This window comes from Leptosomus discolor, chromosome 3, assembly GCF_034619465.1.
Source record: "Leptosomus discolor isolate bLepDis1 chromosome 3, bLepDis1.hap2, whole genome shotgun sequence".
Lineage (NCBI taxonomy): Eukaryota > Metazoa > Chordata > Aves > Leptosomiformes > Leptosomidae > Leptosomus > Leptosomus discolor.
Window position 1 is genome coordinate 31,672,233 of NC_141393.1, and position 23,533 is coordinate 31,695,765.

The 23,533-nt window shown below is 37.4% G+C and overlaps 1 protein-coding gene across 3 annotated transcripts in view; it reads left to right on the forward strand.

Annotated features, from left to right (window-relative positions):
- PRKD1 (protein kinase D1) overlaps positions 1 to 23,206 on the forward strand; it is a 142,119-nt gene extending 118,913 nt beyond the window's left edge. For all 3 annotated transcript variants that reach the window (XM_086463648.1, XM_086463649.1, XM_086463647.1), the window contains 9 exons: positions 204 to 483; positions 2,801 to 2,853; positions 4,249 to 4,321; positions 5,317 to 5,423; positions 5,846 to 6,007; positions 7,984 to 8,082; positions 8,854 to 9,121; positions 20,222 to 20,307; positions 22,447 to 23,206. In XM_086463648.1, coding sequence (XP_086319774.1) covers positions 204 to 483; positions 2,801 to 2,853; positions 4,249 to 4,321; positions 5,317 to 5,423; positions 5,846 to 6,007; positions 7,984 to 8,082; positions 8,854 to 9,121; positions 20,222 to 20,307; positions 22,447 to 22,665 — 1,347 coding nt within the window. In that variant the 3' untranslated portion in view covers positions 22,666 to 23,206. The remainder of the gene's footprint in view (positions 1 to 203; positions 484 to 2,800; positions 2,854 to 4,248; positions 4,322 to 5,316; positions 5,424 to 5,845; positions 6,008 to 7,983; positions 8,083 to 8,853; positions 9,122 to 20,221; positions 20,308 to 22,446) is intronic.
- Positions 23,207 to 23,533: the final 327 nt, after the last annotated feature.

Sequence of the window (23,533 nt, forward strand, 5' to 3'; positions counted from 1 at the left end):
GTCTTGGAAAGAAACACTTAGTATTTTACCATCAACAGTTCTCTGTGTCGTGGAGTTTCAGGTTACAAGAGTCTTTTTGTTTGTACAAGGAGCATGTGGTTGAAAGGAACAGCTAATACCATGCATTAGTGAAATAAAATTCATGCTTTAGTTTTACATGTTGATAATATTTACACACAAAGTAAATAATTTTTTCATTTTAGGAAATCCCATTGTCTGAAATTTTGTCTCTGGAACCTGCAAAAACTTTCACTTTGCTGCCTCAAGGAGCCAATCCTCATTGTTTTGAAATAAGCACAGCAAATATAGTCTATTATGTTGGAGAAAACATAGAAAACCTCTCAAGTGTTCCACTGAATAACTGCGTTATCACCAGTGGTATTGGCATCGATGTGGCACGAATGTGGGAGATGGCAATACAGCATGCTCTGATGCCTGTCATCCCTAAAGGAGCATCAACTGGGTCAGGACCCAGCCTGCACAGTAAGTTCACTCATTTCCTCCATTTCAGATAAGTAGAGTTATACCACAAATGACATTGCTGAATGCATGTGTTGAAAGGAAGTATTGCACAGCTAGTAAAGGCTATTCTGTCATGTCTTATCACCTGTCTACGTATTATTTTCACACCAACATTTCTCATCCATGTGTTTCCAGTTTATACTAGGACATTAGTATACAAGATGCAGATTTATTAGCAAGCAAATAGTTGTTATATTAGTAAGGCATCTAATCCACATATGTGTTGCTGACATGAGTATTAGCCTCCTTGTGCAAAGGCATGAAGCTTTCTGAGCTGCAGTTGGGAAGTGATAGATTTTTCCCATCATGACTGTAATTTATGTTTCTAGCTATCTGCAGAAGCAGCTCTTCACTCTTTAGGTCACTGCAGCATAGATGGTACATTCCCTTTCATCACATTTGGCTGTACAACTCCCACAAACTTTGTCCCATGCTGAGATGAAATGAGCCCGAGTGTGAAGAACAGCTGTTCTAAGCATAACAAGGCATGGACGTTACCCAGGACCAAAAGGACTGAATATATCTTTGCCTCCAATTTACATACCTTTGGGTAATTCTCTGGCAAAGATGATAGCTTATGTAAACCAAACATGAAACTCATTTAAATCTAGCTCAGGTGCTGATAACAAAGTAGCACAAAGCAAACAGTTCCCCGCTACTAGACATGTGCTGCTGTCCTTGCTCATCTACTTGTAGTCAACCTAGTCAGTGTAAAGCAAATTTGGGTATGTCTACACAATTTGGATTAGACTTTTTGTTGCAGTATACATCCACTTTAGCACTTGACATCTGGATGCTATTAATGCAGTGCAAAATGCTAATGAGACTGCAAGCCCTTCAGAAACCAAGTAATACAACAGTCTGTGGCATTACATCTCCAGGCACAACAGCTCACATATCAGATTAGATCAGCTGTCCTTTGCTTTCTTGACTGTGTTTCTGCATAAACTAGTGTCAAATTCTGGATGTCATTTCAGTCAGGCTAGTTGCCTAGTGCCCCTGGTTTAAGCCCAGCATAGCTAAACAAATCACCTAAAATGCTGGAGTGGGAATGACAGCTGTCTTCTCTCCCTCTTGGGAAGTTTGGTAATTTTCTTTACAAGTTAGTAGTTATCTTTGTTTTTTTTGGCAAAAATTAAGGTCACGTGAGACCTTTAGAACAAATTCCTGTGGGGATTGAGAATGAAAGCAACCTTCTGTCTTCTGCTCAAAGTGTAAGACTTGTCCATGTCTTTGTCTGTGCTTTTTTTCATGTAAACACAAAGCAGAACATACATTTGAAAACAAATTGGCAATGATAAAAAGCCTGTACGTAACTGAAACATTCCATTCCAAAAACAGTCTGTTCCTAAGGAAAGGATGAGGGAATAAGCCATATATGGGGCAGAAGTTACTCATGCTACTTACTGCAACTAGGAGGGGTGCTGATGGGTAGCAGTGGGTGTCTTCAGTATGTAATACAGGCTTTATAGTAGACAACACTGGTTTCGATGAGGCTTAAATCCACGCTACGAAAATGAAAAGTCAGCATGAACAGGATTCTAGGCAGAGGTAGAAGACAGAAGCGGTAATGCTCCAAAGAACCATTCTTTCCTCCCCAAAATGACATCTCTGTGTAATACAGTTAGCAACAGGCATATTCTCAAGTTTTATTGAACCCCTCAGTAGGTTTGTGGTTCAGAATGCTTATGGCAACATCCTAAGGCCTGAATTTGTAGAGGCTGAATCCAGTGCTTGTTTTATTAAAGCACAATTGCAAGTTTTTGTTTCTACTGTGTGTTTTAATAATGTCTCTTAAGCCAGTTGAAACGTGTGTTAGTTTTAACAGTGTGCAGATGAATCTGAATTCATATTGGCCTTCATCTGAATAGTATCAAGTACTTTGTAGGTGACACTATAAATAAAAATTATTAAATCCAATAAATAAAAACAATTTACCCTAGTTGCAGTTATGTTACTTGCATGAGGTATAAAGCCCCAAAACAGAATGGAAAAAAGCATTATTAAGCTTATAAATGGGAATTATGAGATTCCACTATTAAAAAATGAATAATGAAATGTATTCTGTTCTTTTCCATACACTGTAAAACTGTTGTTTAAATCACATATTTGTGGGCTGGTGTAATTTTATACTGGTTGGTAGATGAACAAACTGACCTAATTGGTCCAATTTCTAGAGCTGTCAGTAGATATTGGTGTAATGTAGATGTCACTTCCTATTACTACTGTTTGAAGTAAAAGCACTGCAATCTAAAGTATATTTTACTTTCTTCCCCAGGGGATATATCCATCAGTATTTCTGTGTCAAACTGCCAAGTTCAAGAAAATGTGGTGAGTGTTCTCTGGATGCTGGTGCTAGACATGCTATGGTTAAGCTTGCGAAGTCATTGATCTATTTTGCAGAGAGGAGTGTTAGAGGAGTTCCCATCAGCCATTTTTCGCTTACTTTGTAGAAATTAACAACCAATTAGCTTTGCTAACTTTTGAGAAAAATCATCTTCATGGCAACTTTTCTTGAGACACAAGAATTACGTATGGGTAATTTCACTTAACACAGAGTTTAACTGTGGATCCTGGCAGGAAGTTAATTACCAAAAGGAAAAGCGAGCCGTAGAAGTTATTAGTTCATGGAATTTGTCAGCCAGACTTCGTAAAGCGCATCACAAGCCTTTATAAATATATCATTTCCTGTCATCACTGAGAGATCAGATACTCTCTGTTGTACAATGATTAAACTCTATCAGAAGGAGGAGTTGCGTATGTTGTTACACAGATGTAAAGAATTCTGAGTTTCTTTTGCACTGGGACAGTTAAGGCACAGGACATGCAGTGAAGGTAAACAGTCACACCACTGGCTTTCTGTCTCATGGGCGGAGGAAATAAACAGGAGTGCCTGCAGCCAGGTAAAGCTTTGGGGAAGCTCTGGTATTTGGCAGGAAAAGATTGCCTGCTAGGGATGAGTCCATTTGTTTCCTAAGAAAAAGCAAGACAGCCTTTATTATAAGTTCTTTGCTGTTCTTTTACCATTTGTTGTATAGGCTGCTGGTTAAATATCAGGGAAATGAAAATGAGCTCTAAGATTTGAGGTTTGTTTGAGTCTCCCAAATGAATCTGCTAACAGCTTGTGCTTTAGCTTGTGTTTAGACACTAAGGAATAGTGAGATGTGAGACGCCCTCTCTGGCACGGATGGAATATTTTACCCCTCTCAGTGGACAAACACAAAAAGCCAAAGCCCAGAACTGCTCATACTTAGAAAGCTTTCTGTAAACAAAGAAACCACTTGTGTTTCCATGGCTGACATGAGCTGACATGGGAACTTTTCCAATATTTTAAATTTGTGATTTCTCCCTTTTCATAAAACCCAGCAGTAATTCCTAGGTCTGGGATTCTAGGACATCTGGGTAGAATGTTGCTAACAAGACCCTCTTTATTTCCATATGTACTTTCGTCTTCAGATTTCACAAAGTTTAAGTGTAATCCTGCGTGCTAGAAGCTACTTGTCTGGGAGATGGCAGTGGCTGAAGCCTATCGAAGATTCGGCAGCTTTTACAGCAATTGGAGTGAACGTGGCTTTTAAGAAAACCCACATGAATGTTTTTGGCACATAATATATTTTGAGATGTACTATAGTAAATGTATGCTACTTCCCACTAGAAAAAGCAAATGAAATACAAATCTTGTTTCCATATCTCAGGGCTTAATATTTGTTACGTTTATATAAACAGGATATTAGCACTGTATACCAAATCTTCCCAGATGAGGTGTTGGGATCAGGACAGTTTGGAATTGTTTATGGAGGTAAGGCTTTGGTGTCTTGTACAATTATGCTTAAGATAGAAAATCTCTTGAATGGTGAAAGTATTTGGACTCTGAAATGTTTTGTTACAGAAATTAGCTGCCCATTGTTTTATATAAGCGATATTCATTAAACAATGAAACTGTTTTTTGTTGACAAAGTCTTTTTGTAAAGTCTGTTTTCTGCCCATTAGTGGGTCAGTGTCTATTAAAAGCTTTATATTCTCTATAAGTTCTAGTAAAGAAAACCCTGAAGTGCAGAAAGGTGTTCTTTTTGAGAACTATAATGGATGAAAAAAAAAATTGTTCTCCCTGCTGTTTTTCTTGCATGTTTTTGTAAGCTTTTTTCCTTTGTTTTTCAGTACTTTGTTAGAATTGTTTCACTTATTTTGTTTTCTTAGCCATTTTTCCTCTCTTTTTTCCTCTTTTTTTCCAGCAGTTTTTGGGGGTGTATTTAGGTACAGCTGGTGCTTGAGACAGTGTGAAGTGAGAACTAGCAATAAATTTCTCACTGAAGAATTTCTATGGCTCTCTGATAAAGCTGGGACGTGCACTCACATGCCTAAAGGCAATCACTTATTTCATTATTTGCTGATCCGGAACTGCTATCAAAGGACTAAGCCTACAACCTGCCAGCTGCAAAGAGTGCAGCTGAAGTATATGAACAAGCATGTATGTGTGTGTGTGTGTGTGTATATATATGTATGTATATGAGAGAGTTAACTTTGCACCTATATTGTTGAAATGCAGAACTGACTTTCTCATATCTGTTTCTTACATGTTTAAACAGCTTTGTCAGGTGATAATAAAAGTTTTCTTGTCAAAGGATAGAAAGAAGTGAAATAACAGAAGACTTTTCATGACTTAGTGATTTAATTGCTGCAAATCTGCTCTGAAGAATTACTTGGTTGTGGCCATTTGTACAACTCAGTGAAAGTGGAACACTTTTCAGAATTAATCATGTTAATTGATAGAGGCCTTCTGTTTTATTAATGCAGGAAAACATCGCAAAACAGGAAGAGATGTTGCCATTAAAATAATTGACAAACTAAGGTTTCCAACTAAACAGGAAAGTCAACTTCGTAATGAAGTTGCAATTTTACAGGTATTCTTCTATTATTTTTTTTACCATATTAACTCCATTTATGCATTTCTATAAATACTAGATAAAATTTTAATTATGTAATTGATAATTGCTAGTGTTTTTGAAAAAGTGCTCGTATTTTGGCTGCTTAGTCTGCATAAACAGCCAAGATCAAATGTATTGCCAATGTCACGTTAGGAATTACAATTTCTGCAGTTTTAAGCACCAGACACAATAAGGAAAATGTATGTTTGTTAAACCAATTTGAAGTTCATCCATTCTTCTGTAGAAATTTCATGCCTGTTGCCTACAGGTTAGGCACACAGTTTAAATTACAAGATACTGAAACATTGTCTGTTTTAGGGGGATCTGAAGACTGGTTATGTAATGGTAAAACCTACAGATCATGTTGGGAAATCTAGTGCTGTATTTATCTTTAATAGAATCTTCATCATCCTGGGGTTGTAAATCTGGAGTGTATGTTTGAGACGCCGGAAAGAGTGTTTGTTGTTATGGAAAAACTCCATGGAGACATGCTGGAGATGATCTTATCAAGTGAAAAGGGCAGATTGCCAGAGAGAATAACAAAGTTTTTAATTACTCAGGTAAGAAATTAATTATAGACCTAGAAGGAGACTTGAGGTCAGTTATTATCACTGTTTATGTTTTGCTTTTTGACGTAATTTGAAGCCAAGAAAACTCAATAACAACTAAGTGTTATTAAGCAGGTATTCTTTATTGCGGCGCCGGGCAGCACGAGGGATAGCTCCTTCCATACTTGCGCACCCAAGCATTAGGATTTTTGCCTTATATTTACAGCTTTCATGTTTATTCATTACATTTCTAAGAAAAGGTTGGGTTACTCTAATTATTTCCAGGAATTCATTAACATAAGTTCCTCCCATAGTCCCACCTCAGTCCGCCCAAGTTACGCCCCCCATTGGGGGTCCTTGGTGGTCGTTGGGGATGAAGGTCCGAGTCTTCCTCGTGGTTGAACTTTTGAACTTGTCCTGTGTTGCATGCCCTGCACCATTCTGGGTCTTTTCCAAACTGCAGAACCAGCTCTTGCTAGCTGCCCTCCCTGTCTCTCCTGCTTAGTCTTCTGTGTTCCTTGAGCCCCACAGTCTGATTGGAGGATTCCACCTGGTGTCCTTCGCTTGGCCAATTCTGCTTCATTCTTATCTTTACAGTGTTAGTTAGTTAGTCTGCAATGGATATATGCATAACGGTTAGTACAAATCGGCCTCCCTCTGTATCTCTAAAGGCTGGTCAGCAGCACTTTTCTAAAAGCCAGTTTTCTAAAAGCTAGTTAGCCATTCTTTATTATAATTTACCTGTCTGATTTATGAAAGCCTGAATTGTAATATCAGGGATGGTAAGACACCTTTTTGTACATTATCTGATAGGTAGTAAACCATTAAGAGGACTTAGAACTAGCCGCATGTACAGCTGTCTGGCTGCTGGAGGGAAGGGCCATCAAGCTCCAGTTTCTCATATGCTTGAAGAATTAAGCACAAGAAAGGGATGCAAAGCACTAACAGCAAACAGTTGGAGACATATACAAAGAAACTTGAGTCTCTTGAACCGCCCCATACCTAACCATTGCAGTTCATACTGTGCCCTTTTGCGCATATTTTCTGTGCTGAGATTGTACCTCACTACTACCTCTGAGTAAATGAGTCTGGTTTCCTGCATGACTTCTGTTGACAATGTGATCTGGGGTTTTTTTTGTTCTTCCTGTGGTCATATTATCCTATTGCTTCTTTGGCTGCCCATGATACTGGTTTAAATTTCGATACACAATTGAGTAGTGAGCCATCTCGGAGTCAGAGCAGCCTGTGTTTCAGCAGTCAGGAAAAAGAAAGGGGCAGGAACAACAGTGTTACAGTGGAAGTTTATGATTTGGGGTAGAACATATGTTCTCTAGTTTTCAGACTTCCATGGGCAAAACTGCCACCAGCTTCCGAATTTCGTTTCTTACCTTCCTGGGTGTGTCAGCCTCCTTGCCATTCCCTGCTCTAATATAGTGGGAAATTCCGCCAGCCCCTGACCAGACGCAAGGAATAGAGTTAAAAATGGATATCCGTTACACTCTGTTGCCATGTTCTTGTGTGTGTAACGGAATAAAAATACATGCAACACTCCTTATGCTTTCTTTCCTCAAGAAAATGCTTATATTGGATCACATAATATTTCTGTGAAATTTTTTGAGCAAATTTAGATCTAGAAGGTCATTTTGCAAATGTTTCTGCGTCCAAAGTTTTCACACCAAAAAAAACAAACAAGTACTTAGAACCCAGTTTTTAAAAAATGTTTAAAATACAAGTCTTTGCAGAGGGAAAACTCATATTCCATGCAGTGAAACATCAAGAAAACTTGAGGCACAACAAGTAATAGCCGACATTTTTGCTTTTTCTTTTTTTTCCATTGCAGACGTTCTTGTAAAAAGTACATTCTTGTTGGATTGTTTCTCTCTACACCAGTTCTTGCTTCTCTCATCACTGATATTGCCGACCAATATAAACCAAAAATAAAGTACGACATTTAAAACTGAACTTCTTTCTGATTTGTTTCTTCACAGATCCTTGTTGCTTTAAGACATCTTCATTTCAAAAATATTGTTCATTGTGACCTCAAACCAGAAAATGTGTTATTGGCATCAGCTGATCCTTTCCCGCAGGCAAGTAGAAAATGGCTTTTCTTAAGATAAATCGTTCGAATTAATAAGCATTAGCAATGATTATTTTATGAAGAAGCAAAAAAATGATTAATGGCCTGTCTGTATCTCCTCCAGGAATTCCAGAGAATTTTTAGATAGGAAAAAACTGATCACTTATTCAAAAAACTTGCCAAAGAATACATGTTTGAAAATCCTTGCCTTTTGTCATTTGCCTAGAATATTCAACTAGAAATTCAAGCATGACGTAACTACTTGTGTGGTTGTTTCTAATTTGCTTACCATTACAGCACAAATTACTTATCTGGTTGATTTGATCCAGATAAGTGACAATTTGCAAGTAGTCGCTGGAAAGAGTTATTTTTCTCAAAGTTAGGGTACAGTTCATGAACAACAAGGGCCAGGTAGATTGCAGAATATTTAAATATACTTTCTGGCTCGTTATATTTCTCATTAAAAGGTATCTGTATCAGCTCCTGTGACCTTTGATCTGCAGAGTTCATCTATAATCTCCTTCAATGCCCCATATTCAAATTGATACTACTTTTATACTACTACTTGCACTAGGAGCCTGAGCTGTTAGACCCATCTAAAGCTGTATTTCTTTCATTCTAAGCTGTCCTGTGTTACTGATTTTACTGTGGTTTATTCATGGAGTGAAGGAAGAGAGGAGATGCAATGGATCCTGCAACTAAACCATGATAAAAGTTTCTCAACTGTGTATTTGATAATAAAAATTGTGTCTGTCTTACTATAGCATTTTTCCTTAAACAGGTAAAACTTTGTGATTTTGGCTTTGCCCGAATCATTGGAGAGAAATCATTTAGGCGTTCAGTTGTAGGAACACCAGCCTACCTTGCTCCAGAAGTGCTGAGAAACAAAGGCTATAACAGATCTCTGGATATGTGGTCTGTGGGTGTCATCATCTATGTAAGCCTCAGTGGTACCTTTCCATTCAATGAAGATGAAGACATACATGACCAAATCCAGAATGCTGCTTTCATGTATCCACCTAATCCATGGAAAGAAATTTCTCATGAAGGTAATAGCTGTTTGTGGCTGGTTTTATATAAATGCTAAAAAAGAGTAGCTGTATTTTGCTTTTTTATTTTTTTTCCCCTGTACATACCAGTGTGGGAAACAAAATGTCAAGGTACCATAACGTACCATAATGTAATGTCTCTGTTTTGTGCTATCAGCTGCTTTAGACGTTTCCTGCATAGACTGCATATGGCATAATCCTCTAGCATGGGATCTCTCCAGGAGGTGTTGAAGGAGGCACATATCCACCTACAGATTGAGTTGCTATAGAATCTTGTGAGAAACCTCAGCTGTTGGAACTGTTGTTGCTTATATTTACTTCTGTACTTGTTCTTTCAGCTCTAGTGCCTCTATAGACTTTTTTCCTCATTCTACTTGTGCCAGTAATTTAGTTTCCATTCAGTAGGATGCTATACCCTGATGGTCTTTCTGTGGAGAAGATAAAAAAGACTGAACAATTCCAAGCAGATGAGGTTTCAAGAACACTGTGAGGAAGTGTCATAGAAGAGACTTTCTGCAGGGGAGGGAAGGCTTGGAGATAACCAATGAGGCTTTTGAAACTAGAATTCTGGTCAATGGCATCAAAGACTTTCGATAGTAAAAGAACAATGTAAATAATTCATTATGAACATCTTTAAAGAAGGTAGATTAATTCTATTAACAATGTCTCTAAACACAACTAAGCAGGACATTTAACAAAAATACCAGTTCTGGCTTCACCAACATTTTCTTGTACATAACAGATGTTTTCAGGCAGCTTGATTTTCTTTGGGATTTTTTTTTTTATTTTAATCATTATCTTTCTGTCCTTAACTTTTTGCTTCATAAGTCTTAAAGCGAAGGAAATATTGACATCAGATTCTTATCTTTTTTTCTGAATTGTAATATGTACCAAATTGAAGTAAAATATTAGCATTTACAATTTACATTATTTACAGTACAGTTTTTCTGGATTTGAGGTGACATGTTTAACTTGCATGTTAAGCGTGTCTTAGAGAAGTGTACCTGTTTCTTACTATAATATACATTATAGCCATGTGAGATTCTCAGCTGAAAAATGCTTTGAGAGCATTGTCTGTAGTTTTATCTCAGTGGCAGATGAAGTCTGATGAGATCTGTTGGGGAAAAAAAAAAAGCTATAAATCTGCACAATTACACACTGAAGTCCTCCTGAACCTCCACACACTCCTGATATGTAAGCTGACAGAATCTGTTGGCAGCAATGCTTTATCTGGCGCTAGAGATAAGCAAACAGCAATCAACACAGAAGAGGCTGCAAGAAATTGTCTCCCACAAGTTTCTACTGTGGTAGACAGAAGATCAATTTCTACATTCAGAGGTGAAGATTCACTAGAGCACCTACAGAAAGCTCACCTACTGGGGTGTTATCTCTCTTTTTATAGAATCACAGCCTTCATTAAGAATTAATGGCTGTCAGACTGCAGGCATGCAGAAGGGAGGGAAAGAACATGCTTTAACAAATTATTAAGTTAAAATCTGTTTATACATTGTGATTTTATTATGTATCTTAAATTGCTAGCTGATGAGCCACTCTGTTGTGCTAAACAAAAACCTGAAAAAAGTCTGAACCATGGTGTTTAACAGAGGGAGTTGGAGTCTAGATCTCTGTCCAAGTATTACTCAATAATGCTGATTTTTAGAACTTAGAATTGAACTTAAACTCCAGATTAATTACCTAGGGGAAATAAAGGGATGGTTTTCCCATGTCAGCTACTCTGGTCCACACTCCTGCGCAGGTCATAGGAGGGCAGGTGCAGGGGCCCTCCTGGCTCCATACGGTTTCTGTTATCTCTGGCCATCTAGCATGGTTAAAATGCAAATCTGTACCTGGTGTCCAGACCCATCTAACCTGGATTACAGTTCTGAACACTGCCATGGTAATTGATGCTACAAGTGGTTGAAGCATTTTGGGGGGAAACAGAGATGATTTTAAAGATTTTATGAAGTTGCTTACTCAACATTGCAAATAAAAACAATTTGAAAAGGTATGTGTATTTAAATGTAAGCTATGGTAACATGAAGCTCATTTCAAGCTAAAATACACTGGGGGTCTTAAATTTCTGTGCACTAAGTGCTATAAATGTACAAAGTACAGACAGGGAACTAGTTTCAATCCCAACAGGTTACATTGAAAATCTTCCTTTAGCTTGTCATAGGCTCTTCCATCTTCCCAAACAGGTTAAGCGAATGAATTGTGTATTTGCGTGCCAGATCTTTTCCATTATTCCTTTTGTCAATTATTCTTAATCATTGAACATTTTACAACAGATTATTTAACATAGATGACTGATTACTTTTTAAATTTTCATATAAAAAGATCCATAATAGATTTCTTTTAAAGACACAGTAGATTTCTTGTTTAACTATTTTGTGCAATTTGCATCATAGCAATAATTCTCCCAAGAGGGAAGTAATGATCATTGACTAGTTCTTCCACTCAACCTTGTAAGGGAGTTCTGTTGCAGTGTGGAATGTGATGCTGCTGCAGAATCTGGCACAGTCTTTGTAAATAAACATTGATCAGCCTGTTTCTTTCAAGCTGGTATGATGGAAATTGCTGTTTGCCTTGAAGTATCTACACAGATATTTTCTTGCAAGAAGCATTATTCTCTGTTTTTAAAATTAAACCAGAATTATTTAAGTGATTTTTACTCATAAGGAAAAAAAAATGGTGAAAATCCAGCAGTTAGTCCAATATAATTATTGACATTTAAAAACTTGTGCAAATATTTGAGAGAACTTTAACAGATAATAAACAACCACAGTCTTCACAGAAACCTTCAACCAAAATTTTGCTGCACTGCTATAGCATTAAAAAATTGAAACAAAAATTGATTAGACAAGTATCATTGCAGATAAAATAAATGCAAAATAAATATTATCTTTAATGCAGGTAAGAAAAATCTTTTTAAAGTGTTGTGCTGTGTGAATTTGAAAAATAGGAGCCATTTGTCAGAAGGTTATCATAAGTAAAACAAATGTAAATTTTCTGCTTTCTTTCTCCATTACTTACTGCTTTCTTCTCATGTGTCCACAATGCTGGGTCCAAGCACTCTTTAACAGTGGACTCTATGAATTGTACATTATAGCTAGTTTTCATCCAGAGACTGTATTACATGCCTCAGTAACAGTGGGCAGAAACTGAGAATTCAGTGAACTTAGAAGAGCCAGGCTACCATCTAAGAGAATTAATATTAACTCTGATTTGTGCATGGCAATAAAAGTGCTCAGGTTCTCTGACTATGTAAAAGGTAATATGCATGACTTTCTTATTTTTTTACTGCTGAAGTATGTCAGTACTGGTTGCTATGAATGTTCATAATATGGTAATCCTAGAAACACGGTTATAAGACTGTGAGAAGTAGGAGGAATTACATATCCATTTGAGCTGAAGAAAAAAACAGTAAAATAAATAAATGTTTATTCAAACCTATTGCTGTCTATATCCACAATCCTGCTTTATGCACGAAGCAAGTGATGGCAGATAAGACAGACACCCTAAAACAATGGGGGAGGAGTGTACTTCATAGCTGTACCAGGTTAGGATCACAAACATACACAGCTGATAGACCTGAGCTAGCTGCTTCTTAAACAGCACGAACTCATTTGCTTGAAATTCTGTCTATGTACTTTTAGTGGAACCATAAATGTTTCTAAAGTTATGCAGTTTTTACCCTGTTACGCAATTTTCAGTTTAGATTAAAGGAAGTGATCATCAACCAAAGGTATTGCCAATGTGTGTGCAACTATGATTTTATTAAAGGGCATATAATTTGTCACAGAATAGCTAATGAAAGCAGTGTTAGGAATTTTTGCACGCCTATTGCAAAAATCAGCACTGAGGAAGGCAGAACAGAGGTCAAACCTTTTGTTTCTTGCTTATAACGTTATTCTGGCTCAGAGAGCAAAATTGAATGCAAAACTTCTTGCAACCATAGTTATTTCAGCGCTCTTTTCAGACCGTTACTCATGTAAAAAGTTTAAGAATAGCTAAACTTAGTTATTGCCATGTTTACTTCTATTTTTATTGTGATTGGAGAGTAATTAAAAGCTCAGGTATTTTACTTCTTAACAAAATCACGTATTTCTTTGCATTTAATGGACAGTGCACAAATTAGAGTGAATGATACTGTGTTTATCGCCACTTTGGTTTTAGTGCTCAGTAGATGCTTTTTCTGATATTGCCAAGCAACAGCATGTTAATTTGGGAGCTGGAATGCAGAGGGTAGCAAAACTTTAAAAGGAAAAAAAAAAAGAAAATGAGATAGGTCATACTTAAACGTTGTGTCTGGAAAAGCAACAACAGTGGTAAAGTAGCCTGAATGTTCCTATTCTTGTTCCTTATTCAATTAATGGTCTTAAGGTAAAATTCAGTTGCCTTTTAAGATTCTAAACTGCGCTGCTGAGGTGATAGTTTTGTAAAAATGCATGACCCCTAACAGCTTAAAATGCATGGTTATATAAACAATATACTTAAAATAAAGTCTAGCAGGTTCAGAGCAGAAACATATGGGAAGAAATTGTATTTTGGAGGAAAAGTGTGTCATGAATGTAATAGTGTGGTCTGTGTTAGTTTATTTTCTTGAGAATTACTTTTTCTGTAGCATCTTCTAGCAAATTTTAAAATAAAAATCTACAGTCAGAAGCCAAGAAAAAAGGCAGAATCCATTTGAGGATAATATTTTTGAGTGTCTAATATCTTTCAGTTGCTATCAACAGTTCTGCCTTTTCTGCCACTCAGGAATGTGGTCGACTCATTGACTATGACTCTTTTCTCTCCATAATGTGTCTGTCTGGTGTCATAACATCTGGATTAATCTCATCAACTCTTCCTGATGAGAAATTCTAGCTTTTTTTTGTATAATGCTTTCTCCGTCCTCTTCCCCCCATGAAAACTTAACCTGTAAAAATTAAGACCTTTCAATTTTTGTAGCTCTCAGAAATGTGGGGTTTTTTTGCGACTGATTATCCATTCAGAACATTTCTGTGAGCATCATTTCCCAAAGCTTAGCCCTCATGCACAAAATCCCTTCTCCAACTTCACCAAACCCAATTGCTTTACATTTTAAGGTTTATTGGAGATTGTGTACACACACACACAGTCTCACAGATTCCTCCATAGGGAATTTCAATTTCCACCCCCACTAAGTGGCTGCATTTTCCCACCTTTTTCCAATAACTTCTCTCTTTTGAAAGAATACTGCCTAAAAACTGAGTTTATGTTTATATATCTAAATAGAATTTTAAGAGATTACTGTAGAGAGGTAGTTTCTGTGGTAAACTTTGGATATCTTGTAGAAAAACGGGTTTTGTCATAGCCATTCAACGTTCCATTGCCCATTCTGTTCTGTTGTCAATGATTGTCAAGCCAGTTTACATTTCCAAATTCACTGAATTACTGTATGACAATTTGACTTTAACTCAGACTTCATTGTGGAATTTTGCTAGATATTAATACTGAGGAATCTACTTGCAGACTTCTTTCCTATTTTATAGCTTTAAATTTCACATCCATCAAACATGGAGACTACTTTCAACAGCATTACTGTTTGTTTTCAAGTTTGACCTTCCAGTCCACCATATCTGCATCATCTCAAAAGATTTATTTTGACTTAGCTACAGGTTACAAAAAATAAATACTGATAAATATAAAGGCAAAACTCCCTGAAGGATTTTGTCTTTCTGCCTGTTAGTGTGTTTTACCCAGTGTGTTTTCAATGTGGTGGTGATGGCTGCTCTTTTGAACTGCGTGGTCCTAAAATGTGCTATATGCTTTGGATTATTCATGGTGTGTTTTGTTCTGTTGTGGAATATTCATAAATCAATGTATTCATAATTCTTTTTTCATCAACTACCAACACAGCTATTACTACTAGCCTGATGAGCTATGTGATGTGCACAGTTATTAGGGGCTTCACATTACTTCGTATTACTAAATAATTTGGGAAGAAACAATGCAATTTCTTCCATGCATTAAATTTGATCATGGTGTGCCTGTTACACTGCTTTTGAGTCAGAAGTAAGTACCACAGCTGCCTTCAGGCCAATATTTATTTAGACTTGTTTCAGCATAATGTGAATAGAAACTGTTTCACACATTAATGAGACAGTCACATGAATGAGCATTAAGGACAAGGAGGTCAAATGCATGTTATAGCTCAAAGATGCTCTCTACCTCAGTAAATGTTTAACTAGCTGTTTAAACTGAGGTCTTGGCTCCACTTACATATGTTTGCTAGGATAGATTAGTATTAGAAAACCTCCCTTGTAGAGGTGCCGCTTATAATTGCCAAGGATTTCTTTTTGATAGTACAGCTGAACCCATGTCCCTGAAAATAATAAACTGCCAGCTGAAGATTATTTTTTGCCAAAATAACTTCATGGACACTAGAGCATTTGTCAACAAAGGTGTATTGAACAGCAGTAGGGAAGGGGTTTATGTGTGTGAAAAAATTATACCACTAATCGGTAGAGCTATACCCAGAAAAATCCAAGGCCTAGGAAGTCCTAAGTTTTATATTAATGGCAGCAGCTTAAATTTTTACAAGTGATGGCTGCAAGAGTGGCTAATACTATGGGTGTACTTTAAAAAAATTCTGGACCAAGTATAAATTTATTGTTTTCTTGATATTCTTAAGGTGATTTCTTTTTTATAGCTCATGTGAAAAGCTAAAGTCTGTATGGTAGGACTAATGAATGGTGGGTTCATAATAGGTTTTTCAGATATTTCATAAAATTTTGTGTTAATGTGTGGGTCACATCCTAACTGAGTTAATGCAGTCAGTCCTATGAAAACTGTAATTATCGCATGTTAATTTGATACTTAGAGTGAAAATTGTTACTGTGTCTTTACAACAATTAATTATTTGCCATACTAATAAACTGCCATAAGCAGTTTAGAAACATGGACCTCCTGACTCTGGAGGTTCTTTCCAGTAAAACGTAACTAAAGAGCAATCTTTCTTAAAATCAAGGGAACATACAGCTTTCTAAAGCAGCGTTGAATATTCCTGTTGGGAATTCTGCTGAATGATCACCTATCTAAATGACCAGTAGTCATGCTATTGGAATAGTTGGCTAGTTTGTCCCCTTTAACAAAGTCTCCAGCTCCTGGAACTTGATAAGCCCTTAGCTGGCTGATTATGCTATCCTTAAATCATGGGAAGTAAACAGGAGCCCATAAAAATGTTAGAAAAAGCAGTACCATAGTCCTCTCAGAACTTTCATTCAGGTTGCTTCCTTGATGATAACCTGTTGGATTCCTGTAGATGATGTGCAGACCATAGGTGGTCTTTCCTAATGCACTGCATTTATTGAATTACTGATTTTACAGAGGAATATTATCAAACTTTATAAAGCTTCTAAAATGTCTGACAAGGATTGCGTTAAAACCTAATTTAAAAAAAAAAAACAGTTTCTACTGAAAATTCATAAAATTTATTTTAAAATACAATGTAGTTGCTACCCTCGCCTCAAAACTGCTCTATCTTCCTAGACAGAAAATTTTATTTCCTAACAGTTGATGCCCCAGTTTGGTCCCCTGAATCAAACTTGAGTTGTATGATGAAACTAAATGTTAATATCTTCCAAATGTTTATCTCCAGTGTTTTTAAGCAGTACAATTCAAAACATAATCATCAAAATATTAATTATATGGATTTATTTTTTTTTTTAATTCAGAAATTGAGTCAACACGAATCTTACTGTTCATACATCTTATATGATGTAGCCAGACCAAACTACATTAGATAGTGGCTGTCAGGACACTATCAGGACAGGATGGTTTTTTTGTAAGCTGAAACAGAGATAATAACCAGGATCTTTCATCATTTCCTTTAAATAGTCCCACAGAATCTGTCAGCATCTGAACCTTCACAATTTAACACCAGTTAAATTCAGAATTTTCTCATTAACAGACTATTCCAGATCCCTAAGGAAATCCTTTAATCCTTCAGTTCCATCACTCAGCCTGTCTCTACTGAACTCCCTAGCTTCTGCTTTATTTTACACAGCACTATCATTTTGTTGCCTTGCCAGTACGTATGGCTTGCATCTTGACTTCTGATACTCAGAACTCTACGTTTGAGAAGTGGCTTTCCTTGGATTGCATGATTTCCTGGTAAAAAGTAGCAAATGCTTTTTGCTGTTGAAACTCAACGTTTGTTCTCTTTCTTCATCTACATTTGAAAACTTCAAGTATTAAAGCAAAGGGAATTGTATCAGATAGTTTGGGCCTTAAGTCTTCATAATAGTCATGTTGCATTTGTCCTTATTTATTGCTAAGAGGCAAATGATATTCAAAACTTTACTGGTGAAAAGAACCCTAGATAAAGAACTAAAAGCGAACACCAAAATTTATTACAGAGACAGCAATATTTCAGTGGTGAAACAAGCAGACTATCTGCGTAAACTGTTCTTAAGAACAAGTGATTGCTCAATGCTTACTATCGTAACCATCCAGTGAAGCTGCCTTTTCACTTTCATTTTAGTTTCCTTCCCTATCCTTTTTTGTGTACCTTCTGTTGTGATTGTGTCTAGAGCAATGCCTTTCTGGTCTGTTCAACAAGCCATTTGCAATTTCCCGAGAGGATACAAAGAAATTTGTTATTACATGTAGTATGTCATTGTCCTGAAGGAAAAAAAACGGGCTTAGTCCTGTTGTAATCGAGGGAGGCTGAATAGCTATGTGTAATTTCATCACTTGTTAAGGTCACAGTCATATCTGCTTCCAGTGGGTTGAACAGAAGATGCATAATAGAGACATCATCAATACTCCATGGCAGGAAGAATATTCAGTAGGTACTTGGCAGTTATAGAGGGACATCTTGGGAAACATGCACTTATATCTTAACAGTTGGCTGACTGAAACAGGTTCCCAGGACAATCAACACTTTCATCAAGTTCTTGACCAGTTTGCCAAACTGAGATTCATAGTAAATGATGAAAAATTATCTTTGAAGATCATAGACACCCAAATACCACTGAAGATGATAAACAAATGGAAACCCTATTAAATTCACGTCCAGCACTGGCCTGTTTATCGAAAGACAGACTGAAGTCTTATTGTAATTCTGCTGAATTTAAGGGTAAGGTGACAGTGTTGCAGAAGATGCTGATGTTTGCTGATACCCAGATTTACTTCAGTGGGTAAGGACTGTGTTCTCCTCTTCCAAGCATCAGATAAAAACCAAGGCTGCTACTTTTTCCCAATCACTCTATAACTGAACCGTGGCGTATGACTGGCTTTCCAGTCTCTTCCTCATAGCTTGGAACTTGAGAACTTCGCTTACCAATAAAGAGGAAAAAGATTAACCCCAGTATTTTAGAAAACAAATTAGTTTTCAGAGTGCTGCCATCTATCAGTAGTTGTCCTATTGGCTATCCACTGGCTTTCTGATCCCCCATCCACTTCACAGACATTTTGAGAGGGAACAAAATAAACATGAGTTAGAGAATTTAGCATGAACTGTACTTTACACCAAAAGAGAGAGCAGCCAAAAATCTGTTAGTCCACAACAGAAAAAGTAAAATTAGGACCATTTGCTCTAGGAAAAGCATAGCTCAGAGCCTCTGGCAATGCCTTCTTTGTCAGAAGTCCTGAGATTTGTTTTATCTCATTCCCACAATTGCTTTGATTTCCAAGGTAATACTCAGCACTAGGAAGTCAGGTCTACTTTAGATATAGTCTGCTATTGATAAAAATAGGTTTGTCTGTTTAAACTTACTGCATATATCCAGATAGGCTGCCATATGCATTCCAGTTTTCCTGGACATTGTGCCCATTGTGCTCTGTCCCATAGCAGAACATGCAGAAAGCTCTAGTTGGCAAATTGAGCCTGGGGAGAGGAAGCCTCTGTTAAAAAAGAAAAGCTTTTGCATATTGCTGCACAAAATACAACCTCAGAGATGTACCAGTTTAAAGAATTTTGTCCCATTTTCTGCTCTTAAAACAGACAAGATGATTACTCAGCTCCTTCAATATGCAGATGGCAACAAAGTTGATCTAACATGTTTCAGACTCAGTTCGCCTCAGTGATGCCATGTTTCTGTGTTACTTTCAAGATTATCTTTCCCTGTCACCATGATATAAACAAAGAAAGAAAGATGTAAACCAGCATACTTTGGACAAGCCAAGGGATATTGTGATGAAATGGGAAAGTTGAAAGTTGCAGCAATGTAATTCCTTGTGGACAGTCAATTATTCTATAACAATAAGCTTCCCCCAGAATACATGCCGAACATTTAGCACCACCTAGAATAGAATTTAACCTTTCATGATGCCCTCTTTTTTTTTTTTTTTTTTTTTTTTTAAATGGCTGTAGTAGATGCATTCAAAGCTCAGCAGTCATTCCAGAGATTTTTCCAAATCGTTCACTCAGTGCAGTTCTGTGCAGTGGTCATTGACTCATGGGCCTCTTCCCTTCAGGCACCACAGCACACATACCCGTAACCTCAGTGAATCATTGACTCCTTCAGAAACACATAAATTAAGACATTTGTAAAGAAGCCCTCTTGCCTTTGTGAAACACCAGACTGCTGACTAGCAGGTAGAAACAATGCTCAATTCAAAAGAATAGCATTGCGAGACTTAGCAACTTACAAAATCTGATTCCTCCACTCAGTGCCTGGGAGGGTGCTATACTACATCTAAAAGTGATACTGACAGTCTCAGATACAGACATATATATGACAGTATATATACATGGAGATATATATATGTTTACTGTGGTACCTGAAGAATACTGTAGTCCTCACTTATATGAGATTTTTTTTCACTTGAGCAGGAACCAAGTGAGAGTTATCTTTAGTCTTTGTTGTGTGCCTGCAAATGAATACACGGAGGTAGATGATATGCTAGCTGGCAGGCAACTGTTCAGTAGAACAGTTGTAATCTCATTAGGAAGGGTTTCATGGGTACCTTCAGGAACATCAACGTTGACTGCAGTTTGTAAAAAGCTGGAGTAAGAAGGGATAACTGTCCTTTTTATACAACTACCATGCCTGTCTAACTCTCTGTTTGCTTATCCTAGCTGAAACAAATATATTTAAACTGACATTTTCCAATATTATTTCTTTTCAGCTATTGATCTGATAAATAATTTGTTGCAAGTGAAAATGAGAAAGCGCTACAGTGTGGACAAAACGTTAAGCCACCCGTGGTTACAGGTATTGCTACAAATTCTGTGAGTTTTCTTATGCATTTAGGCTCTAAGTATACAACAATTTTTCATCTTTAAGCACAGTAGAATCTAAGCAAATCTACAAATCTGAAGGTGTTTTCAAATCCTGAGAACCTCATACTCCTTCACCAGTTTATCTATAGGTTCTCATTAATTTCTGAAACATTAGATTCCAATACTAAACTCTCATGTTTTCAAAATACACTACAAAAATATTGTATCTTGTTTGTCCACTGCGAACATGATGTATATTAAAAAACCCCTTATAGTCATATGACTTAGATTATCTTATTGCCTGAAGTCTACCCTGATTCTGTTTGTACTAAAACGAATCAATGGGCTTTCACTTCACAGTCATCAGAAGAACTCTATGCTTTCCAGGAAAATGCGTTAGTCACCTTCAGTTAAAATCTTCAACTAAAACCTGAAATGTTAGGAATTCTTGAGACGTTAGCATCCGCTGTCTTCTGCTCCTTACATGGTAATTTTTTTATCCTGGCAGCAGCCAAATCACTGCAAGTTAAAAGACCTGAAACAGAATCAGTGCAGTGAGCAGCCAGGGCCCGTCCCTCCACCCCCAGGCCAGGGCGTTGGGCCCCTCTCTAGGGACAGGGACAAGTTGAGGCCAGGCTGGGACATCAGCCTGCAGGATCTCCCAAGGGATCCACATTTGCATCTAGGAAAGTAGTGGGACAGGCATGGCACAGATCAGATGCGTGATCCACAATCACAAAGGAATCTTTATCCAAGCTGAAAGCTGAGTCCTACTCCAGTACCTTATACTGCAGCTGTTTCTCAAAGTAGAGGGTGACCTGCTGGTATAGGAAGAAAAGAGCTGCAGCCTCCCACCCTGCACTGGCTTCTCCAAGGACATTTCTCCTGGGCTTGCTTTCTTCCTCCCATGTGTTCTGTCACTCTCCAGTCTTTTTCTCCAAGACTGCTCTTCTCCCTGGCAACCACTGCAGAATGCATTTGTCTGAGGCTTTGGGGACCAGAGAGGTGATCTGAGCTAAGGTCTGCAGCATGGATGCTGGCTGTCTCATGTAACGGGACAGAGTCCTTCACCTCTCTATGTCCACTTTTATTGCTTGTGCAATAGTGAGTGGAGTTGAACTAAGGTGAGGCAGGATGGCAGCAGCTCTAGCACCATGGATGAGGTGAGTCTTTCCAGAAGAGCCCAGCTTTGTGGGCTGAGGAAAGATAACAGTGGTGTGAGGCAGTGAGACTTAGAGGTGATTTCTGAGAGGAGGTCTGTGTAAGAAGTGGGCCAAAGGATGTAAGATACTAAGGATGAAGGCGCTCATGCATTTACAGTGTGTGGGCTTTCTGATGCTTTGGCTAGGTGACCAGGGTTGTGTCTTAGGTTGAGACAAGGTGAAGGAGGAAAAAGAAAACTTGATACAGAATCATGAGCAGAGGTTAGTCTGCATGGGACTAAGACTGGCTTTGTAACTGCAGCTTCATGTATACTTTGGATGGGAATAAGAAAAGAAATTATTAAACTTAAGATATAATTTAGGCAGGTCAGAGGCTGCAGAGCCTGATGGTCTAAACAGCGAGAACCAAACCACTTTCCAGCCTTACTGTTGACTGTCAACACGGCGTTCCAAAGTACCATGATGTATAGATGTATCTGTCTCTTTGAGCAGACCAGTAATTGCCTAAGTTTGGAAAAGCAGAATTCATATCCTGCACCATTATACTGAGATGGAGCAACTGTCTTGACTATCTGATACAGAACACTAGGACGTACGTGTATGATTTAAAGATGTTTCTTCTTCCTTACTCATTTTGTGACTAGTGTGAGGAATTGTTTTACCACCATGCCTCATTTAGATATGGAAATCTGTAGGCCATACATTCTGCAAAACAACCTGTAACATCTCCATACTATACTTATGACAGAGTTTAATAAAATCAATTTATCAAACAATCCTCTATAGATGAAACCTGTCTCTATAGGCAGATTTCATATTTATTAGTTGTAAGATTTTTTCATTCTGGAGCAGAAAGGATGCATGACCTTTAGATTGCTGAGTTAATAGCACTTTGCATATTATTAGTACTAGAAGGGAATGTGATTTATTTTAGAAAATTTAAAACTAATACTGTTATTCTATTTCAGGACTATCAAACCTGGTTAGATTTAAGGGAACTTGAATGTAAAATGGGGGAACGTTACATCACACATGAAAGTGATGACTCCCGATGGGAACAGTATTCAGGAGAACATGGATTGCAGTATCCAGCACACCTTATCAGTCCAAGTGCTAACCATAATGAAAACACCAAGCTAGAAGAAACAGAAATGAAAGCCCTCAGTGAGCGTGTCAGCATCCTTTAAGTTGCATCTACTATAATCTGTCAAAACACTGTGGAATTAATAAATACATACGGTCAGGTTTAACGTTTGCCTTGCAGAACTGCCATTATTTTCTGTCAAAGCTGTTATGCTGTTACACTGTTGATGTATCTGAGTTGCCAAGACAAATCAACAGAAACATTTTTGTGTGACCAACTGTGTTGTATTTACAAAAGTTCCCAGAAACACTAAACTTGTTATTGTGAATGATTCATGTTGTATTTAATGTATTAAAACCTGTCTCCACGGTGCCTTTGCAAACTAGTGTTTTTCTTACTTGAGCCTCATTTTGGTAAGAGAGTACTTTCCCATGAAGATCTGAGGGGTTTTTTGCGCATCGTTAGTGTTGTAATTGTAAGCAAACTCTTGAAGAGTAGAATATAACTGCTGTTCTGTGAACAACTTCTGCCATTTGGATAAAAGCTTTATTTAGTGTTGAAAAAACAGAAAATGCAAAAAATTATGAATTGCATAGCACTGTATAGTTTCAAATCAGATAACCTGTGTGTAGGTGTTTGTGTATGTAGATACACACACACATACACACAGTATAATTTGCTCTTAAGCCTAAATGCCTTAGTAAATGTAAACTGCAGCATGTCAGTGGTATTTCACCTTTTCTTAAAATCTTCTTTAATATGAGTATTCCCTAATATGTACATTCAGAAGCTAAATGACTTGTTGACTTTGTGTATGTTTTCAATAAAAGTCTTGTTAAAATAGATTCATTACATTAAGCTTTCTGTTTAAAATATACCTGGAATGGCATCGGAAGTAGGTGGTGTAAATTAGTTCATCATTAAGAAGCCAATATGGAGGTAGGTAGCAAAATGCTCTGGCTAACCTGCAT